This window comes from Cynara cardunculus (assembly GCF_001531365.2).
Source record: "Cynara cardunculus var. scolymus isolate 2C chromosome LG 1, CcrdV1, whole genome shotgun sequence".
Classification (NCBI taxonomy): domain Eukaryota; kingdom Viridiplantae; phylum Streptophyta; class Magnoliopsida; order Asterales; family Asteraceae; genus Cynara; species Cynara cardunculus.
The window spans coordinates 259618-281905 of NC_037528.1; the positions used below are offsets into that span (position 1 = coordinate 259618).

The 22288-nt window shown below is 31.5% G+C and overlaps 3 protein-coding genes across 4 annotated transcripts; all 3 read right to left on the reverse strand.

Moving 5' to 3' along the window:
* Positions 1-670: 670 nt before the first annotated feature.
* LOC112501270 lies at positions 671-4821 on the reverse strand. Its single transcript, XM_025104986.1, has 3 exons — positions 4101-4821; positions 1167-1418; positions 671-1021 (listed from the first exon to the last, which is right to left on the reverse strand). The coding sequence occupies exons 1-3, from the start codon at positions 4455-4457 to the stop codon at positions 776-778; spliced, it is 855 nt and encodes a 284-aa protein (XP_024960754.1). The 5' UTR covers positions 4458-4821; the 3' UTR covers positions 671-775.
* Positions 4822-6652: 1831 nt separating this feature from the next.
* Positions 6653-10501, reverse strand: LOC112502782 (RNA polymerase sigma factor sigE, chloroplastic/mitochondrial). Of its 2 annotated transcripts, XM_025106791.1 has the most exons (6): positions 10397-10501; positions 8738-9502; positions 8513-8659; positions 7873-8109; positions 7444-7707; positions 6653-7024 (listed from the first exon to the last, which is right to left on the reverse strand). In XM_025106791.1, the coding sequence occupies exons 2-6, from the start codon at positions 9446-9448 to the stop codon at positions 6827-6829; spliced, it is 1557 nt and encodes a 518-aa protein (XP_024962559.1). In that variant the 5' UTR covers positions 9449-9502; positions 10397-10501; the 3' UTR covers positions 6653-6826. The 2 variants fall into 2 exon arrangements, with proteins under 2 accessions (XP_024962559.1, XP_024962565.1); XM_025106797.1 differs by lacking the exon at positions 10397-10501 and having other exon boundaries at positions 8738-9785.
* Positions 10502-14066: 3565 nt separating this feature from the next.
* On the reverse strand, positions 14067-15870 carry LOC112502794 (transcription factor SPEECHLESS-like). The gene is made up of 4 exons (XM_025106805.1): positions 15676-15870; positions 15418-15645; positions 14561-15133; positions 14067-14156 (listed from the first exon to the last, which is right to left on the reverse strand). The coding sequence occupies exons 1-4, from the start codon at positions 15868-15870 to the stop codon at positions 14091-14093; spliced, it is 1062 nt and encodes a 353-aa protein (XP_024962573.1). The 3' UTR covers positions 14067-14090.
* Between the last annotated feature and the right edge of the window lie 6418 nt (positions 15871-22288).

A 22288-nucleotide genomic window follows, 5' to 3' on the forward strand; every position in this document is an offset into this window, starting at 1 on the left:
GGTTTAGATACCTAAATTTTATCGCCTTGTAGATATTGAAAAAATAAGTAATGTAAAAAAAAATCATTTTGATTCAAGTTACAAGTCAAAAGTTATGTCCCCAAAATTTACTATTAAAAAAAATATTGCTACAAGCTCACATTAAGGGGGTGTTTGGGATTGCTTATTTGAAACAACTCATATTTTTCTAAAAAAATCCTTATTAGCTTATTATAAGTTAGAATGGTTTAACTTATTCAAAAACTTCTTATTACCAATTTGATACCGGTATAAGTTGTTTATCCAAACACTCAAAAATGCTTATTACCGATGTTACGCTAGAATAAGTCAATAAATTGTTTCTATAAACAATCCCAAACACCCCCTAAGATTACAAATTGGTTACGATGAACTAAATTCTCGATCTTTTTCAGCTTGTAGATTTTGAAAGAAAAACGGAATATTTTGGAACCACTTTTTTGATCATAATAAAGGTTCACTTCAGGCGGTGGTTCATTGGCCTGGGTATGTTTATCTTGGGTCCGGTTTTCCCTCAATGCGGCACGGCAGGTGGTTGTTTTCTTGGCGGCTTTCGCGGTCATTTGCTACGAGTAACACAAGAACAACAACGACCCATTTGATTCCAAGAAACAATTTGATGATTTGGATCAATTGAAACTGAAGTCCCAGATTACGCATTTGTCTTCATTTGAAATCTAAAATTACATCCATCTATCTATCTACTGGAATCAACGCATCTAGATGACCAAATAGGCAAAGAATGGTTTAGGTTCGACTAACAAGAACATAAGGGAGGTGAATCTAGGGGTCGTGTCTGTCTCCTTTGTCCTTCTTCTATAAGAAATGGTGTTTCCCCTTTTTCTTCTAGTTCTTCGATGAGCCGTTCTTGTGCTCCACCGCGTAGTTTCTCCAACCGTATTCCGTCCACTTGTAACATCTTGATCACTTTAACGACGTTGGTTAATCCCCCAATGACTAATAACGAGCTTGCGATGATCCCAATCCACACCCAACTATATGTCTGAAAAAGGTAGCATATCATGCAACTTTAGGCTTTTTGTATGCATGCAATTGCAATTGCATGAGGCAGATATTCGTAATGAATGGGTATCATGAATAATTCATTAATATTTAGTTCTCAAAATATATACTTGTAGCAAACGTACCAACAAATGCAACCCATGATGGTGATGCCCAAGTTGCTGTTGGAAATTGAGAATGGCTCCGGCTAAGAACAACAAGCTGGCGACCAAGAAGGGGATGTGGACGCTTTGTTGCAAGATTTGAATGCGGGCATCTGCGTGCTCGTAAATTTGGCACGAATTATGGATGGAGCCGAGGAGCCATAAGGAAGTGCTGGCTATAAGCAGGTTTAGAGCATGAACCTCAATCCTATCATAACCGAATCCTCTATCTGCCTACAACAAATGGACACTGCTCATGTTAGTACATGGACAAATGCTACCCAAAAAAAATGCATTGGCAAAGCCTTGTACAGGCATAAAGGCTCGAAAGAGGTACTATTCTCGAAATATGAACAAATGGAAGGAAACGATCTTGGATCCGGACACTACCCAATTATAGGCAAAAGATTGTGTGAGAAGGGAATTTATGTGGAGAAGTGTAGAAGAGATCTAAACCCCTTATCACTTTTAATCTCATGTGTCATGTCCACCCATGAATTGTGTTTTAAAAGTGAATTGATTAGGTGCACCTCATTAGTCTTGACATTCAATTATGATTGATCCAATGTGGAGATCCCTTATTATACTTCTTACCATAACTTCTCTACTCATCGGAACCCAACACAATTATAATCGTTATTTATGATTTTAATATAAAAAAGCAATTGATTAGCTTTTTATCAATTTTGTTCAAATATCTAAAATATATTACAATTTTCTTTTATTTGTAAGTTTATTAATAAAATTTTACATTATATTATTAAAATTATATCATAAAACTAATTATATATATAAAAAAAAAACCAAGAGCTTTTCAAATCGAATATGGACCGGCCTTAACCCGAGTTGTCTGGGTTGTTTACACCCCTAATTAAGTGATTTTACCATTTCCACCTACCTCGATAGAAAAGAAAATTACAACTCTTGCATGCAGCAAATGTTGCGGGGCATTTATGTAATTTTATTTATCTAATTGTAAATAATATTTTAGTTATAGAATTTGTTAGTATCATATCATAAGTTATATCTATACTATCTTATTCAGCAAATTTAACAAAAGTCTTAAAGTCTTAAAATACTAAAAGACCAAAATACCCTTTATACTACTCTTAGATCATTTTTTCACTTTTTCACCCCCTCCTCTCTTCACAACGATTTTTTTTTAAATTATAATTTTAAATTTACACTTTAAAACCCCCAAAATTAATTAATTAATTTACTTTACGTTCTTTACTTTTACATGTTTCATTTTAAACCTTTATCAAATTAACATACATAATCGTATATCAATTAAAACATGTTTAAAAAATACATTTATATTTTAACAAGTTACACCATTATAATCGTCTCGTTAATACCTTCGAARTGAGTCCAATATTGAATAATTTTTGACTTAATTATATTATTATATATTACATATATTGTGAAAAAATATTTTTAATATTTACGATTTATACTTTTATAGTTATTTATTTTTATATATACTATATATTTTGGGGTTAGATTGTCCAAATTGCACTGTATAATATGTTCTGAATTAATATGTTTTTTGGGTTTTTTTGAAATATATATATATATATATACATGTATTAATTCAACCTTAATCTGAGTTTCTGGACAAAAAAGAAGGTAAACAGTTGAAATTTCATTCTAAAACCCACATTTTTTTGTCTTTTCATGACTTATGATCTGTCAAATTTGTAGTTTTCTTTATTGGTTTTGAGTGTTTATCTTAAAACTCAAGTTTCTTGGTTCTTTGCTCTTGGTGTAAATCGAAYAMATTTGTGGAGTTGTTTAAATATGTTGGATTTTAAATTGTCATACAATTTTTTCATCGATATTCTGTAATTAGAACCATAACTCTTATTTATTCAAATTGTATTAATATGTAAAGACCAAGTATAACATATATCATCGTTAAATTTTATCTTATAAATCAGTGGAACTTCAAAATCGTTAAAATTCATGGCTCTCGCCACATTGCGCGAGTACACAACTAGTTACTATTAATTTATGATATATAATTAAAGTTCATTTAAAAATTCAAATGCTTTTTAATTAATACTTAAAAGCCAATAACACTTTTTAACAAAGTCAAAACAATTGTACGAATAACTTTTTCGTTAAATTATATAATTTGTGAATCAATTTCTTAACCGTTAATAAACAAAAAAACATTTTATTAAAAATTGATATAAACTTAGAAAAATTAATTAAAATAGCTATTTTAACTTTATGGTTTCACTTCTTAACCATTTCCCTCTTAAAATTACGAAAATAATCATAACTTCTTAACCATTTTTTTCTTAAAATTACGAAAATAATCATAAATCTACAATTGGTAGGTCAATAATTTACAAGAGGTCAAAGTGTTAAAAAAAGTAAAGTTTATAATTACACGGACTAAATATATAAATTTGAAAAAAAAGGGATCTGATTTATTAACTAATTTATATATTTGGTCCCTATAATTATCGACATGGTTCAGAAACTTTATATTTTTTACAATTTTTGAAATCTTTGCAAATTGTAGACTTATGACTATTGTTGTAATTTTGGAAGAGAAATGATTAAGAGATGAAACCATGAAAAATGACTATTTAATTATTTTACTACTAAAATACCGAATATATATCTAGAATATTCTAGTTAATATATTATTTACAATATATATAATCCACGAGAACAAGGAATATTTTTTTAGAATATTCTGCTTCCTGTCCAAAAAAAATTACGTGTCTGCAACAAATAACTGTTTTTTTAATATCAAATTTTATATTATTTTAATATATAATTACCTAAAATCTGATTAAAATGAGAATTCAAATTGAAAAAGTGAATAAAAAGGTAGATAAATATGATAGCAACAATAACGATAAGGATCGTAATTGAATACGTGGAGATGGGGATTACTACCTGGAGGACGAGAAACAGAATTGCGATGAAGAAGAGAAGACCTCCGACCGCCTGAACGACGGGCACCGCCACTTCCACTAGCAGAAGCTGCGTGTCGAGCTCCATCAGCCTCATCTGGTAATCAATGCCGGCAAGATGTGCGAAGAGATCGTGTATATTCACCACTATTATCAACCCTAATCCGATCAATAGCACCACCAATCCTGATTTGGCCTCTCTAGAAAGCTGTGCAATGAAACCACACAATAGCACAATCGTGGAGAATACGTAAAGCCCTGCGTTTGTGTACTCAGATCTCTCTCGATTCCGGCGTGACCCGTACATCCTGCTCTCACGCGCCGTCGCCAGCTTCACCATTCGTTCGATTTCCTAATCAGAAATCGAATGGAGTTAATGAATGGATTATATTTGTAGAAACTGACAATTAGAGAGGAATTAAGGAGATCGATTTAGAGTAGAGAGGTATGAGATGGTGAAAGAGTCAGAGTGGGGGGTTACGTGGCATTATGCATGGAGATTTACCAAGTGAAAGCATATGACACGTGGCAGTTACCCGATTTAACTTCCTAATTCCACTTTTGGCTGTGAAATGTGACTTGGTCCTCCACTTCATATATAGAAAGAAATCCATGTCTCAATAATTTATCGTGTAATATGATTGGTTGTATTAAAGAAAGCAAGGTTACTTATTTTGTATTTTTTTTTAAATTATATTTTAATTCTAGCGACAAAAATTCCCCCTTTACGGGACCCACTAATGGTATATTATTTCGTTGGATGTAACTGTATATTTATAGAAATTATAATAAAATAAGTTTTTTTTACATAGTTTTTCTTCACTTTCAGACACGGGTTCGAATTCTATTTGTGTTTTATTTTTTAATTTTAGGTTAATTATGTTTTTGAAAGAATTTGAAAGAAAGATTTGAACATAAGACCTTACAGGTAAAAGCATGAAACTAACCAGTGGCAAATAAATAAAATTTACATGGGATTTTTTTGGTTGATTTCGTAATGGTCAATAAATAAATCAACAAAACATAATTTTTATAAACTTCTTACATAAATATGTTTGATGACATCATGGACAAAGGAATAATAACCGAATTTTAAGTATTATAAAAAAAAATTAAAAATAAAAACTCATAAAAAGTATGACTTGTTAAATGTAATTATTTCTTTTCACGTTATTTCGGATAAACATATATTGTTATTAAAAGAAACGAAAAAATTTAAGACTAATGAGTAATAATAAAAAAAATACTATTAAAAAAAAGAAATAAAAGTAAGATAGAGACAATTTTAAATAAAAAATGTAGTTGAATAGTAAAACTTAGCTATTTTATTAGTTGAGGTCTTGAGTTTAAAAAGAGTTGAAACTATGACCTTGAAGAAGTGCTTCAACCATTCAAACAACTTCACTCTCCTGTTTCAAGTTTTGTGTTAAAAACATATAAGGGCATATTTCAAATTAAGCAGGTGTACAACTACGACCAATAAAAAAGGTCCACTACGACGGGACGATCAAGCGGATGCCCATGCACCCTCTACTCTATGAGTAGGTCCGCCGTTGAACCTAACCAAAATACCAATGATAATTTTATAGAAAACATACATAGCTTCACTTTTTAATCAACCATGTCACTACTTGAAAAAACTATTAGGTCCAACTCTAATTTCATTAGTCCTTATTTTCATTGATAATTTGTTTTCTATAATTCAACGGGAAAATATCAAATAAATGTGGTCTCATATTTATTTAATAGCCATAACATTATTTTGTTGAGAAAATACATCAACTCGATTCAACGACCAAGTTTTGTCGTACGGTATATGGTATTCTTCTGTCAGGTAGTGAACAATCCGATGGATTACCAACAACTTCTTCTGTCGTGAAATTTTGTATTCTAGTAGTGTCAAGAATTTGTCGATATTTCCAATTCAATCATCTTGTTCCATCGAACCATGAACGAAGAAAGGCATGAGATAAAATAGTGATTGCGAGGGACCTAAACACAGGAATGGTTCAGAGTCAGACCACGCCTTATGAATTTTTTTTGTTGATGCGATAAGAAGTTGAAGCATATACTCGGGGGGTGGGTGCAGGGCGGACGATTTTAAAGCAGACTCCCCATTAGTTCGATGCAACAAGGTATGAATAGTTCCTTGATTTGGATTAAGGGATTATATATATATATATATATATATATATATATATATGATTTATTATGATGAAACAAACTGTAAAGCCAAATCCTTAAAACACCATCTTGGTCTTGGGTCAAGATTTCAAACCATTAACCTTTTTGGGTTAACTCGACTAACAATAAGATTTGGATTTAGGTGTTGAGAGATTTTTTTCATAGGTCATACTCATTGGTTTGAGTTATGCTAGGCCATTTAGGGATCTGGGATTAGTCGAGGAGTGAGGAAGTTGTTCAAGTATTACCTTTTTTGTCTGTTGTACATGTCATGTCCTTGGTCAAATATTACTTTTCCGGTTGTTTTACAGGTCACAAATTTAGCAACATGATGACACGAAACTTGCTATAATGCGAATGTCCTTTATTGTATGATGAGATATAAGTACAAGGAGCGTGTAACTTGGAACTACAATGTACGGTGTTCTTTATGTTCGGTTTTAGCTCAAAACTATGATACAGATCACTCATATACATACAAATTTTTATATCCACGTTGAAAAGGAATGCGAAGCGATTGATGTTTCATAAGATATAGTGGCGTAGATACTCAACTCGTGCCGGATGTTTGAGCTTCATTAGAGCCTTCACTTCATGCTTTCTGACCATTTCCCTTGATATATTCAAGTTACCCGCAATCTCTCCCAATGTTCTGTTGCCTTTTCCGTCAAGCCCGTATCTTTGTCTCATCACCAAACTTTCCTTCGGCTTCAGGGAATCCAGCTGCATAGATGCATTTTGTTATGAAATCACAATTCTAGTTCAAGAAATTAAGTAGTCTATAGATCATATATATGTGTTATAGTTGATTTTATTGGGGAAATTAATGTTGGAACTTGGATTTACATGTGAGAAACTTGTCCCATATAGGAACCTCATGAAAATTATAACCACTCAATCAGGTCCAACTTTTGAGCATCAAATGAACAATTTAAGGGTTTGAGCCTTGGTTACATATATATACATTTGATGGTCATAAGATGGGTCTTGGGCTAGAATATATTGTTCTTGTTGCTTTTTTCATGTCATATTTGTATAAGAATTTTCCATTTCCTGTAAACTTATTTACATATTTCTATTTTGTGACTGATTAACAATTAAGACCAACTTAAGAATGAGATTTAGGGCAATATTGAATTTACCACATCGTCTAGTGCAAGTCTGAGAAGAGCAGGTTGCCGCCTCTCATCGTCACCAGCTGCATTAGTATCGGCAATCGTGTTGATAAACTCTTCCTGTGTGACTGCATGTCTTCTGTTGAGAGAAAGAACGGGTCTCGATGATCTTGTCACTTCACGGTATCTCTGAAGGGAAATCCCAGCTTTCTTTGCTATCTCTTCTTCCGTTGGCGGTCTCATAAGGTCGAACCATAGCTTCTTTTTGGCCTTCTGTATTTCTATTCTAACCTGCACCCATTAAAGGTTTTATGTTTTTAAGTACTGTTGGAGAAAGTGTATGTCAATGCTTCATAAAAACAACATTTGTTCCAATGACTACTTTCTTAAGTCCTCAATGCAATGAGGTCTGAACTACAGGTACAAGATTTACAACAATGTTAAGAGAAAACATACTGATTCAAGGCCAAAGGGGACTTTAATGAAACTTGAGAGGGTCATGGAGCGTATGATGGTATGTCGGATCCAAAATAGAGCGTATGTTGAGAGTTGTAGTTTTCTTCCTGGTTCAAACCGATCAATGGCTGTGATCAGACCCTTCACTCCTGCCTGGCAGAAGTCTTGAAAATTTCGGCCATTTGCAAACTCTTGAAAATATTTGTTCATGACAAACAATACGAGTCGAAGATTATGCTGCAAAGATATTATCATAACAATTCCTCAGTTAGACTCGCGTAATAATGCCTGCTACTACTGCTCTACTCTTTTGGAAAAATCTATTGGTGCAATTATCAAGGGTTATGATCTGCCTATAAAAGCATTAACAATATTGCATTTCAATGAAAGAATGTGCATTCATTGCAGGATTAAGAATGCATGAGTGTCGTCCCTTTGAGGTTAAGATGGATAACACTCTGCCTAAATAGAAAAATATGGCAATAGACCCTGAAAGACTACTTGATCCTTATTTTTCTTATCTGATCAGCAAGGCTATTTTATTCATGAGAAGTGATCTAAAAGTAGGAAAAACCAAAAAACTGACTTCCTACTCTTAAGAAATGGCATGTTGGAGAGATGGAGACCTAACTTGTCACACCTTAATCAATTTGTTTCTGGCTGCTTGGCCAACTCCAATTTGTTTCCTCAATTGTGATACATTCATGTTTGTTGCATCTGCTACCTCTCCATCTGTTGGTTCTCTAGCCAAAACAGTCTGTAAATCCTCTTTCACTGCAAGAATTGCCTGTTGAAGCAAGGAAAACCACTAAGAAATGAACTTAATATAAAATCAATGATTTTGGGGAAGACTTGAAATTCTCACCTTCATAGTTTGTAACGAGATAAAGAGCCGAGTATGCTCTGAAGAAGGAAGAACTGGCGGGATCTTCATTTTCTTCCAATCTAAGCTACCTAAATCCGTAGAAGCGGAGTAGTCCCTAACCAGTCTGTTAACTTTTTCGTCTTCATTGATCTTGCCATGCTTCCTCTTCTGCTTTGAAGTAATAACCGCAACATCTTTCTTATTCTTCAGTTGAATCCTCTTTTCAAGGCTCAACCTTTGCAACCTTTTATGTTGACCCCTCACAATATCAACTGCAGTTCTGCTTTCAGGCTTCTCATTAGCATCAGAAATCTTCCTCCTCCCTCGCCGACCCCTTTTGATCACCTGATCATCATGGTCCTCGGTATCAGATTCAATAGTTGTCGGACTGAGCTTGTATATCCTATCCAGTTCAGCTGCAGCCTCATTGTAATCCAAATCTAATGAGCATGAAGGAGCTTCAGCAGTAGATAAAGCTTGTACTCTTTCTGAAGGCTTCTTATTCCGTCTAATTCTCTTTGGGTTTTCTTTAGATGTATTGACAGATAAATTTGCAGATTCTTTGGATGAAACCAAAGCAGTGTTCTTGGTTTTATCTGTTTTGAATGCTAATATTGTTGTTCTCTTAGTTGGAGATGAATGAGTTGAAAATCTTGCACTTAATCCAAATGGGGTCCTTGCAGCAGAGCTAGATACAGTCACAACTCCCATGCCAAGAGGTATCTAAGCAGAGCAATGGAAGAGCTTTTACTTGTAAGATAATTCCTGCACCAAACAAATAGGTAACTGAATATGAAAAATCATTGTACAGAAAAAAAGATATAACTGCATATCAACTCCCAACTGACATAACTTCAACTAAAACCTTATAATAAAACACAATAGCACACAATCCCTTATAATCTAGTTACATTTCAAATATAGCATGCTGAATTGATCATTTGATAAATGAACATACACAGGGTCTCAATAAATTGGCGCAGCTGGGCGCGTCCAAATAGTTGAGAATTTGTCATAAGAACCTGGAGGCCATGAGCCTATGAGCTCAAATCCCACCTTTTAGTTGCCAAGTGAATTTTTCTTACATCACTTTCTACCCCTTGGGAGGTAAAGTCTATCGAACATCCTACTCCGAAATATCACCAAATCACTCCGACCCAAATGCCAAAACTTGAGTCCAAGCTTCCAAACACTAATATAAGATATCCCCTAATTGAAGGGTTTTAACAACTAACAAGGTTAAGGAACAAAGAGGTATCTTACATAAATCAGTGTGTTGAAGCAAATATCAAAGCTCGGAGATCAGGATTAAACTTCAAATCCATTAACAATCAGTAAACAAACTTATCATTCTTGGCACAATTTTAATACGGATCACTTAATTCTTATAACCGAACGCCCATATAAAATCGATAGAGATCAAAGGAAAGCACAGATCAAAGTGACAATTAACGTTGCAAGCCAAAATCCTGTTCTCGAGATTATATTTTTTAACGGTGCCGGTACTCTGGTAACAAGGCCAACACATTTAGAAGGCTAGAACTACTTTGAACTCAGTTAACAAATAAGTCGAACTTATGGAACAAAGCATAATATATCATTCGATGAAGAACAGATAAGCCATAAGAAATCACACAAAGAAGAATACACACACTGTACCTCAAAGACGGACGGGTGAGTTCGCCGGTAGAAACTCAAACAACACGAAGATTCGAATGTGAAATCTCAGAGGAGTTTGATCGAAAGTAAGAAATAATCCTTGTACTAGAATTTTCTGAAACTGAAATAAAGAAAAGAATCAAAGAATTTACGGGGAATTATGGTGGCCACAAGCAGGAGTCGACGGCGGAGATGAAGGGAAAGGAGGAGATCGGAGGGTGATGGTGGTGGGGGAAGACGTGGCAAGAGGTGCAGCAGAATAATCTCGTGGAGGGTCGTCGTGGCAATTTCTGAGTGGTGGAAAGATATTTGGCATCAGTTAATGGATGAACTTTTTGACACGTAAGTTGGACTTGGGGTAGTTACGTGCACAATCACAACCATTTGAAGTGCAAAATGGTAACATCAATTGACGTGGTTTAATTTTAGCAACAATTTTTTTAAAAGTCAAACATGTTATACAAATCATGCCAAAATTGAAATACAATATAGAAAAAAGTTAAAAAAAATCTAAATAACTTTAGTTGGAATAATTAATTCGTTTGATAAGTTTTTGAAATAAGTAAGTTTTTGAAATATTTCAAAACATGTTAAATAGTTTTTTGGACTTTATAAAATCTGTTAGATACATTCTTATTACATATACAACTAGTTAATATGAAAAAATGATGAAAAAATCTTAAAAAAGACCAATAGACTTTCATATTCTGAACGATTAAGTCCTTAAATATTTTTTGAAAAAAAAATATTTAAATCTATAAAATAAAACGAATATACCAAAAAAGTACTTACATTTAAAAAAGATTACAAGTGAAACTTATTATAATTTAAAATAAAATATATTATGTCAGTGATTTTTCAAAATAAAAAAAGAATTTAAAAAGATAACGATTAAATTTATTTTAATTAAAAATAAAATATATTTCGTATGTGATTTTTTATATTAAAAATAAAATATATTCCGTTGGTAATTTTTTAAATTAAAAAAATAAAAAATAATTTGATTGACAGATTAAAGATAAAATTTAACTAAATACATAATTAATTAAAATTCGTCGTTAGTGTTAATTGATATATATGCATGGATTACTTATATATAATTAATGATAAAATTGACCACTATCAGACGCTTTAACACAGTAACATGCTAATAAGTGTGAAAGATCGTGCTTGAATCTTGTCGGTGATATCATTTAACCGACAGATTAGTGACGAATTTTAATCAATTGTGTATTTAATTAAATTTTATTGTTAATCCGTCAGTATTTTAATCAAATTATTTTATATTTTTTGATTTGAAAAATCACCAACGGTATATATTTTATTTTTAATTAAAATAAATTTAATCACCAATTCTTTTTTAATTACTTTTTATTTTTTTAAGTTTAGAAAATTACTGACAGAATATTTTTTAATTTTTCAATTAAAATAAATTTTATCAATAATATTTTTTAATTATAAGTACTTTTTTGTGAATGTAAGTATTTTTTTTTGGTATATTTGTTTTATTTTATAGATGTAAGTATTTTTTTTTGTTCAAAAAATGTTTAGCGACTTAATGATTCAAAATATGAAAGTTTATTATTTTTTTTCCAGACCTTTTCAATTATTTTACCATATTAACCAGTTTTATAGTTCATAAATATGTATCTAACATGTTTTAGAAAGTCCAAGAAGTTATTTAACAAGTTTTGGAATGTCCAATGACTTATTTGTTCCAAAAAATTGTCCAATAACTTAATCATTCCAAACCCTAAAGTCTATTGGGTTTTTTAGATTTTTTCCCCTATAAATATACAACACTAAAAAGGTACTCGCACAATGCAGCGAGATACATCTTAATCTTAATATTTCATTTTATTATTTTTCTCAGTCGATATTATAATATGGTCTTATGTGATTTTGAAAAAGCGATGATGTTTTTAGTTTAAAATAAAATATAAATTTAAAGATATCATAAAAATTTGACAAAAATATATGGATATTAGTATCAAATTAATTATTTAAAATTCATCATATTTTGTGTAACTTTTTAATTCAATTCTTTTATTATAATTTAATTTAAGTTCAATAACGAAGTAATTTATATTTAGTTTAATAATATAATTTTCTTATAAAGATAATTAATTATTTTGTTAGAACTTGATAATTATCCTAATTATATTATATATATTTTATATTTTAAAATGAGATGTTTATCCTCTATTTGATTATATTTATCCACAGTTAATTACACGAATTCAAACATTGAGCTTTAATAAGTTGTACTTAGGAATAATTTACTTGTAATTTTGGATTTTAAGTAATATTCATCAATAATTAAAGAGTACTTCATGTATAAAAAAATGATATTTAAGAGTTTTTGTCAAATGGTTTATAATATAGTATAAATACACTAGTTATGTATCAGCTGCAATGCAGCTAAATATAAATTTTTTTTATAAATAAAAAATTAGTTAATTATTTATAAAATATTCTACCCTTTAAAATCAAACATGCATGTTACACAAATCATGCCAAAATTGATCAATGATGGTTTATTTATTATGAATTATAAGCTGATATTGCTTATCTGTTTTGTTATTAAAAAAAAAAGTGTAGTTGAATGTTGATGTTGGGATATTGTAAATTTAAATAACACATATGTAAATAATAATTTGTTTGAATATCATTATTTAATTTGATGAAGAAACAATTAAATTAAATAAGATGGTATGATTTAAATATTTAATTACGGTTGTTATTTTATCAGAAAATACATGATCGGGGCCCACTGTTCTTAAATTCCTAGCTCTCCCTCAACAATTGATCGAGCTGTTGGTATATATAATTTGGCAACAACTAGTTGTTAGGTTACACACCTACCCAAATGAGATGCATAAATGAGAATCAATTGGAAAGCAATGTCAAAACCCTAGCTACCTTCCCATTTTCATTTTCAGGAACTAAATTAATATTCACACACAATTCCACAACTTCAAATAAAATATTGTGAGAGTTCATATGTGAATAATTGAAGAAATATATTTGAAAATGCATATCTAAACCCATATGAATGATTTGTAACGTCGATCATGCATATATATATATATATATATATATATATGAATCTTCATATAAATTTTTTTATAGGATTTTTCAATAATTCACATGTGAACTTTCTTCTCTTAGAGCATCTTCAACAGATTCTTCAAAACGAAGATTTCGACGATTTTGGACATATTTTTCGCTTCAACAAAAACTCATATCCTCAACGAGTTAACAATGTAATGAAATCACAGAGTCATAACATCAAAATGTGAATAACATAAATCGAATATAGAACCTAGTAATTAATTAAGGATGACAGGATACAAGAGTTAAGCCAATGAATTAGTGTAATCGATATACAATTGACAACTAATTAATCAAGATATGATTACTACATCTGTTAGTTACTCATAACAACATGCACACAAGTCGTATTTAATTAAGCCTCTCTGATTACTGCTGCAAAGAGAGGAGGTCATATTATGATTAGGTTTTGATCAACATCTCCAGAACTGCCTTCAATTATCTTACCAGCTCATGACTTCTTAATCCATTCATATTGGTAGAAGGTATATATGATCTCAAAACAACAATAATACGATCATGAAACTGGATCAGGCAGATGATCGAGACCGAATACCGTCTACTATACCATTACGTAACGCTAGCTGAATGTTTGCTGAATGTGTTCAACCAGGTCCTCCGCACTTAGCTGGCATTCGATTCCAATCTACCACAAACCCCAATAATACTTGTTAAGTAATCAGTGTAGCATTAACGATGTATGTATACATATACACACACACACACATAAAGGATATATAGAGATTAGAGAGAGACACGTACAGAACTCAGGTTGTCAGCTTAACAGTAACTGTGGGTTCCAAAAGAGTTGCCATGCAACACAAACTTAACGGGCCGTTAATTAAGTTTTTACCTTTTTCTTCAAGTTTTGTAATTATTTAATATATAAAGGTACCTTCAATTACTAAAGAAATGTTGTGATTAATTAACATGGGACATCCCCCAAAAAAGTAAAAGTAAATTTGCTGTTTTTGGTTGGGAGCTAGATTGAAACATTAGGACATGTAATTGAGCACATGCATGCATGCAATTCTTGAGTCTATGGCTAACCTTGATGGTGAAGGATTGCACCATAGTTTCATCAGCTGTGTTAATGCTCGCCTGGAGGATTTCAAGAGAAAGGTCTTCAAGAACCGAAACTATTTTCGTTGCTTGACCAGGCAACCGAGGCGAGATAGTTTTCAGAAGAAGATTAGGGCCTGAGAACTTCACCTCAACATCAGCAATGGCTGACTTTGAATTCGCAACGAGTTCGTTAACAATGTCTGAAGTTGAGGAAGAACTAGAAGGTGAAGGTTCAAGTGAAGGTGGTGTTAAATTCGCTGCCATTGGTGATGGTATTGGAGGTATGTAAGAGGAATTGGTAGTTGCAGGTTGCTGGAACCTAGGTTTGTAAGGGCTTACTGGTTGTGGGGTTCTTGGGCTAATGGGCAAGAGGGGCCGAGGGCTAATTGGCGGTTTCCGAGGGCTGAGAGGTGAAGGTCTAGGGCTTGAAGAAACAAGCCTTGGACTTAAAACATCACTGTAAACTTTTCTTTGCTTCTTTGCCTCTAATGATTGAAGAACTTGTTGCAATTCAGCGATGTAATCAACTACTCCGCCTATTATTGATGCTTGATCACCCTACACTTCATAAAAACACAACAATCATTAAAAAGAGATCTAATTTTGTGAACTTTATAGCGCAAACCCACACCCACACATATATAAATATATAAGAGTATGTTTGTTAGCGGCTTAACGAGACTTAAAGCTTATTCGGTGAGCTATACAATTAATGGTGTTTGTTAGTGGCTTCATGATATGTATAGAAAGTAGCTTATAGACCGATTATTCTATACAAACAACTTTATCTATACGGTACTTAACTGAAACCAACCAAACAACCCCAAAATTTAGCTACATACCCTTTTGACATAGAAGCAAGGCATTAGTGCACGAAGAACGGTTAGATGCTCGTTCATCTGCTTCCTTCGGTTCCTCTCCACCGTGATATGCGACACTTTTTGCTGCCCGTCTGAGTTTGCACCGCCTTGGTCGACCGAAGACAGTTTTTGTCTCTTGGTCTTGGGCGAAAGCATCTCCAGCTCCGCCTCTACGAGATCTTGTAAAACACTGCAGGAAGAAGTGGACTTCTGTGAGACCAGTGGATGCTCATGATGAACATGATCTTTTGCATGAAACCCAGTTTCCAAAGGCATCATAGATGTGAATTCATCGGAACCACCCTCAAAAACTTCAAGAATACTGAAGATGTCGTTGGTAGATGCTGTAGAGGGTGACAAGAAATTGGTCTCTTCAAACTGCCCGGCATAACTATCGAAGAAATCCGTCAAAGAAGTACACCGATCACCACTCATTTTGATTCTTTATTAATAGAAGACAAGAAAGATCGATGAAGGTATCAGAATTACCAAGTCTGGGCGTTGAATCAGAAAAACAAACAGGTGGTGTGCAGTTGATTTTGTTTCAATAAACACAAATGTTGGTATTTGAGGGAGAAACCCAAATAAGGCTTAGGGAGAGGGAGAGAGAGATGATTTGGGAGTTAAGTTTGTGAAGATGAAGAAAATATAAATCGCAAAATCTTGAGATATTAATAGACGTATCTGATCATGGATAGTGACGCATCTTCCATTCATCTCTTCAAGAAATTCTTTTTCATAATCATCATATTTAATTTAATTTTTATTAATCAAATCTAAAAATATTTTTTATTAACCTGGATATTCACCCTATACGAACCGACTAATCTTAAGGCGACCGTCTCCTTTGCAAATAGTCTGGAGTCACCGCATTTGAATCTTTATTGCTACAAGAGGATTTTTATTCCTCTTTGGATTTGAATCTGACACAAACCAATTAGGCATCACCTTGTGATTAATCAAATCTAAATATATGATCATTGTATGTATGTATGTATTTATTATAAAACCATAATAAAATGAGTTGAAGTCTTCACCGGATTTTGATGAATGGTTATGGCCGGTGAACCATTTTTCTCGAGAATTTATTGTAGGCATTTACTGGATCATATCTGAACCGTTGGATGACAATTTTTGTGGGCATCTTCATATCTGTTGACTTTTTCAAATTTAAATTCCTACTCTCTAAAATATTTCGAGTTCACATTTGGAAATTTGTTATTAATATATACACATATAAAATATATTTTTATTTTAGATTATTTTTTAAAAATACATATTTTTTTAATATTCTTTAATCTAATTATTTTTTATTTGTTAATCAATACTTTTATTTTTATGCATAGGTTTTTATATTTATTGAAAAATAATATTAATCAACATAAATACTTTTGTTAAATTAAGTTATTTGAATATTGTATTTCTCTAAACACCATAATTTTCGAATGTTTTTAAAAGAACATGAATTATGAACATAAATTGATGGTGAAAGAATAAAAATTAGTAACGAGGCCAGATTTATGAGAAAATCGTAAGAAAAATAAAAATCTAGTGAAATATCCATGACTACTGATTTATACGCTATGCATATTTATATACAAGAAAACATATTCAATTATTTAAATGTACATAGACATACCGTATAGATATAGTTGTTTATATATTCTTATTTTTTTCATTTTTAGGGTTTTCCTTTAAGAGTAATGAGATTCATAAGATTATATATATATAATCAATGGAAAAAAACATATTAATTGTTGAAACTTGACTTTGAAATAGTTGATTTTCAGTTATATCGGATACGGTACCGTAAACAATAAATATATATTATAATATATGAGAATTTTAGCAGGAGGGCGTGTCGGTTTAACTTACGGTATGGACGTTATTTTTGTACTAACGAGCGTTATTTTGGTTATATACATGTGTGAGCGCGCGCGCGCACACACACACATATATATATATATATATATATGTGTGTGTGTGCGCGCGCGCATGTGGACATTAACTGTGATCATTTTTGAATTTGAAGATATATGTAATAATTATGATATTTAAGAATCATGTATGTGAAGTCATGATGGAGGTATAGAAATTAAAAAAGATTCTGATGTTGGGTTTGAATTAATTATCCTGAAATGAAAAAGAAAGAAAACAACAATACATGATCCTAAAAGAAACAAATATATTGAGTGAATAATGATGAAGCAAAAGTGAGTGAAAAGGATGCATGGAATTCAGCCAACTTTTGTTGCTTAGCTGATAAATGATGATGAAGACTTCATAACTGCTTCCCATCTGCTGCTTCCTGTCGGCTTCTTTTTCAAATTTTAACCTCCCTCCTCCGCCATTAATGGTGGTGCAGGGTGGTAGGAATCCGCCGGAAACTAACAAAGATGATGGTGGTTTTAAGTTTTTTCATTATTAATTGCTTCTGATATATAAGAGTTAAAGTTTGGAATTTCATAATAAATTCATGAAGCAAGAAAGACAATTATGATTTGTTACTGTACGTGATGGAATTTATATATATATATATATATATATATATAATTATAATAATAATGATGATGACTCGAACACTCTCTTTTTGTATATGTTTCTGTGCATGAATAATTGAAGTATTCATCACTAATACCATGCATGCAAAATAAGATGTACACGGTCGTACCAGCAACAGCTATTTCCATTTTTATGTTGCTTTACAACCTTAAACATATATATTACTCCATCAAACTATAGCTATATATATATATATATATATATATATATATATATATATATGGACCCATTCAAGAGAGATCTGATTAATTTGTGGTAACTGTGAGATCCAATCTCAACCACAAATCAACGGATAAATTAGGAAATTAATAATTATGGTAGTTTGAGTTAAAATTATAATTAGATGGCTTTTTAGGTATTTTAAAAAACTTCTCCCTCTTCTCTCATCTCTCCGACCTCTAATCTCCGGCCTCCGGTGAACATTAATCCCGCAGGTACCAAGTAATCACAAAGATACACAATGTGATACCCATTGTGATATACTGTGATACCATTGTGATGCCAACTATGATACCAACTCAAACCTTAAAAACAAAGATACACAATGTGATACCCATTGTGATATACTGTGATATCGATTTCACCAGAGGCCGAAGATTGGAGGTCGGAGAGATGAGAAAGGAGATATGAGAGAGAAGTTTTTTAAAAATACCTAATATGTCATCTAATTATAATTTTAACTCAAACTACCATAATTATTAATTTCCTAATTTATCCGTTGATTTGTGGTTGAGATTGGATCTCACAGTTACCACAAACTAATCAGTTCTCATTTGATTAGGCCCCTATACATATATATATATGTATATATATATATGTATATATATATATATATATATAGAAAGAGAGGGGGGGATTCCGTTAATTAAGAACCTAAAATTGACTAGGAACTCGGGATTGAGAATCGTGGGTCTGTATATAAACCAAAAATTAATGTATTATTCATGATAAATATTTATCACCGTCAGAGATGTGTAAGTGTACATGTATGTGAGATTCAGAGGAAAATCTCCAAAAAAAATGAAAAATTAAGAAACACTTTCATAACCATTTATATGTACGATATACATATATGCATACAAATAATTGAAGGTGTTTTATGGTTTCTATACACGTGTAAGTAAACGGTTATTAAGATGTTTCTCAGTTTTTTATTATTTACGATTTTATATATGTATATGTATATGTATATGTATATGTATATGTATATGTATATGTATATGTATATGTATATGTATATGTATATGTATATGTGTGTTAAATGAATGAATTAGGAAGGAAAGGAGGAGGGTGGGCGTATGTACTGACGGCGCAGTGCAGTCTGCAAGTTGTCTGATCACAGCAAATCTGCATATGAAATGAATGAACGCAAAGATGCTTCAATGCCCAGACACACCACGGTTTCTCCGTGCATGCCCCCACACCCCAATAATTCTCTTTTTCATTATTTCTATTTTTCTTTTTCACAATTATATAATTTTATTTTATTTTATTTATTCATCAATAATTATTACACTACTATAACTATATATATATATATATATATATATTTGTAACATTTGGAATCGATAAAATTGAATACGGAGCCTTTATGAATCAGTACATATGAATGTGAGACAAATCCTGGGGATGATTTGAATAACAACTTGAATAAATAAATAAATAAATAAATAAGAAATTCCATTAAATGAGATTTTGATTGCCAGATTTCAAAGAAAATTTGAATTATTTGAACAAATTTCGGTGCACCTTTTTAAATGACTTCAAAAACCCATCAAAATCAGATCAAATCAAACTAAACCATATACATCATGCTTCGAAGTGCGGTTCTAGTTGAAAATATGTACATAAATATTTATCATCTATCCAATCAAAAAGAACTGTTATTTTGATAAAGATCATTAGGTTAAAAAATTGCAAAAAAGTTTTGGAGAAACCCTAATAAGTGTTTTTTTTTTTTTAATTTTGTCAAAAGAATTTGAGAGTTTGAAAAAGCAAAGAAGAAAATGGGCCCAAGGAAGCAAACAATAATAATTTTCTAAATTATTGACAGATATACTATAAAAAGTACGCAAAAGGTACATTAAAACATAGGAACAACACTACTAATTAAATAACTAAACATTGTTATGTCTCTCTCTCTCTATTGTAGGCCTTTAGTATTAGGTTATTTGTCGGCTCTTCAATCCTACCCTCGTTTCACCATCTAGTCTCTCCTCCTGGAATACATATAGGCCTCTCAAAAACTTGTATGGTTGTTATGTTTATCCTTAACTGCTTATCATAAATATATCCTTTTCTTGGCATATGTCCAATCTTTCTCACGTGTCTACTCTCATGCTTTCTACCCTCCTCGTCAGTGAAATTTTCAATCGGTCTCATGCGAATGTGTCCAAATCACCATGATCACCCCCTCTGAATTTATCTATAATATGGATAACTCACATCCTCATTTCTACAACTTCTTCTTCTAGGCTTTCATTGACACCTACCACCCAATAACCCATATAACATAGTTGATCTGTAGTCATCCTCTAGAGTCCGCCTTTTAATTTAGTTTTAATGGGAGTTTATCGGCGCACAACACTTCAGTGACATTCCTCCACTTTAACCTGTGTTGTGTCATCTTTGACATCTCTATCATTCAGGCAAAATAACACCGTATATGGACAAAATGACCATTATGCCCTTCAATTAAAAAAATTCTAAGGAAAACTAACATAAATTTCAAGATTTACATTTTGGTTAAAATTAATAAATTGTATTTAGAATTTATATTTATGTTTGCTTATTTGTGCAATTGAGATTTCATTCATTGATGACTACTGACGTAAAACTTCACGACTCTAATAACAACCACCACACATACCTCCCCAATTGTTGGTCGCTACTTTCCTCGTCCCACCCACCTACTAATCGTCCCTACCTCATTGCCCCTCTACTGGTCCTGTCACATCCCCCGTGCTTGTAGTTTAGCCCTGTTTTTGTCATCATGCCCTTAATATTGTCATTAACCCTCTATGCCTTTGTTGTTCCCCCTCCTCCCCTCCCTTAGTTTCGTTTCTATATTCAAATGTTTGACCATCAAAATCTTTACGCTAAGTTGAGGAGATTTTTATATTTTAAACACAAGACAATATATAATCAGATATATTTTCATTTGTTTTAATGTATTTTGAAGGCATATCTTAAATTTAAATAATTCAAGAATATAAAATATATGTAAACAAGTAGATATGTTTGTGATGAAAATGAAACATAATAAAGTTGGGGGAAACATGTCATGTCTTACATGAATTTACATAAATATCATGATTCACCCGATCAACTCTCATTTATGTGTGTTCCAAACTCCAATTCTATCTTCTTCTCCTCCTATTTCATATTTGCTATTCATGTGCATATGCATACAATGCATTTAATGGTGTGGTTCCTACATCCACATTCCATCCATTTATATAACATCAAAATACATAAATATATTTCATCCATCTATTCAAAAAGATTATATCATCACTTATGCATATATTGTGTTACCAAACATATATATACATATATATTATATATATACACAGAGAGAGAGGGAGGAAGGTTCATACGAGAATGATATGTGTTTAAGAAAATAAGTGAATAAGTATAAGTCAATCATTTATTTGAATAATATCTTAAATAAAACTTTCAAAAAATATTCTAAAAGGGCATATGTGTCATTTATTGTATATAGATTATATATTAAAGTTCATTTATTTTTATAAAGTTATTTAATACATTTAATTAAGTTATTTATTTATGACTTTTTTATAATTTTCATGATTTAAGCATGAATAGTTTTTCAACATTTAAAAAAAAGTGTGATTAATTTTTCATTTAAAATTTTTATATTTATTGAAAGAGTTTATTTGAATTTTTTTTACCATTTTTGTCAAAAAAAATAATAATATGTGATATCTGCAATTAATCGACATTTTTTTCAAAATAAAAATCGTTAATTTTCGTTAATGTGCTATATGTGATATCGATTATAGTGGAAAATAAATGTAAGTTATCTACACCATTACATCTGATATGTATAACTTGTGAATTACGTTTTAAAATATATGTGATCTTTACACATTTTAAATGTGCTTTGCTACACACCACATATGATTTTGTTTTCATTATTTTTATTTTTTAATATTTAATTTAAATCATTGTTTTTCAAGTTTTAAATCAAAAAAAATAATTATTTATGAATCACAAGTGATTGTTTTAATTAATGAAAATTATAACTTCTTTTCTAATATTACTTTAA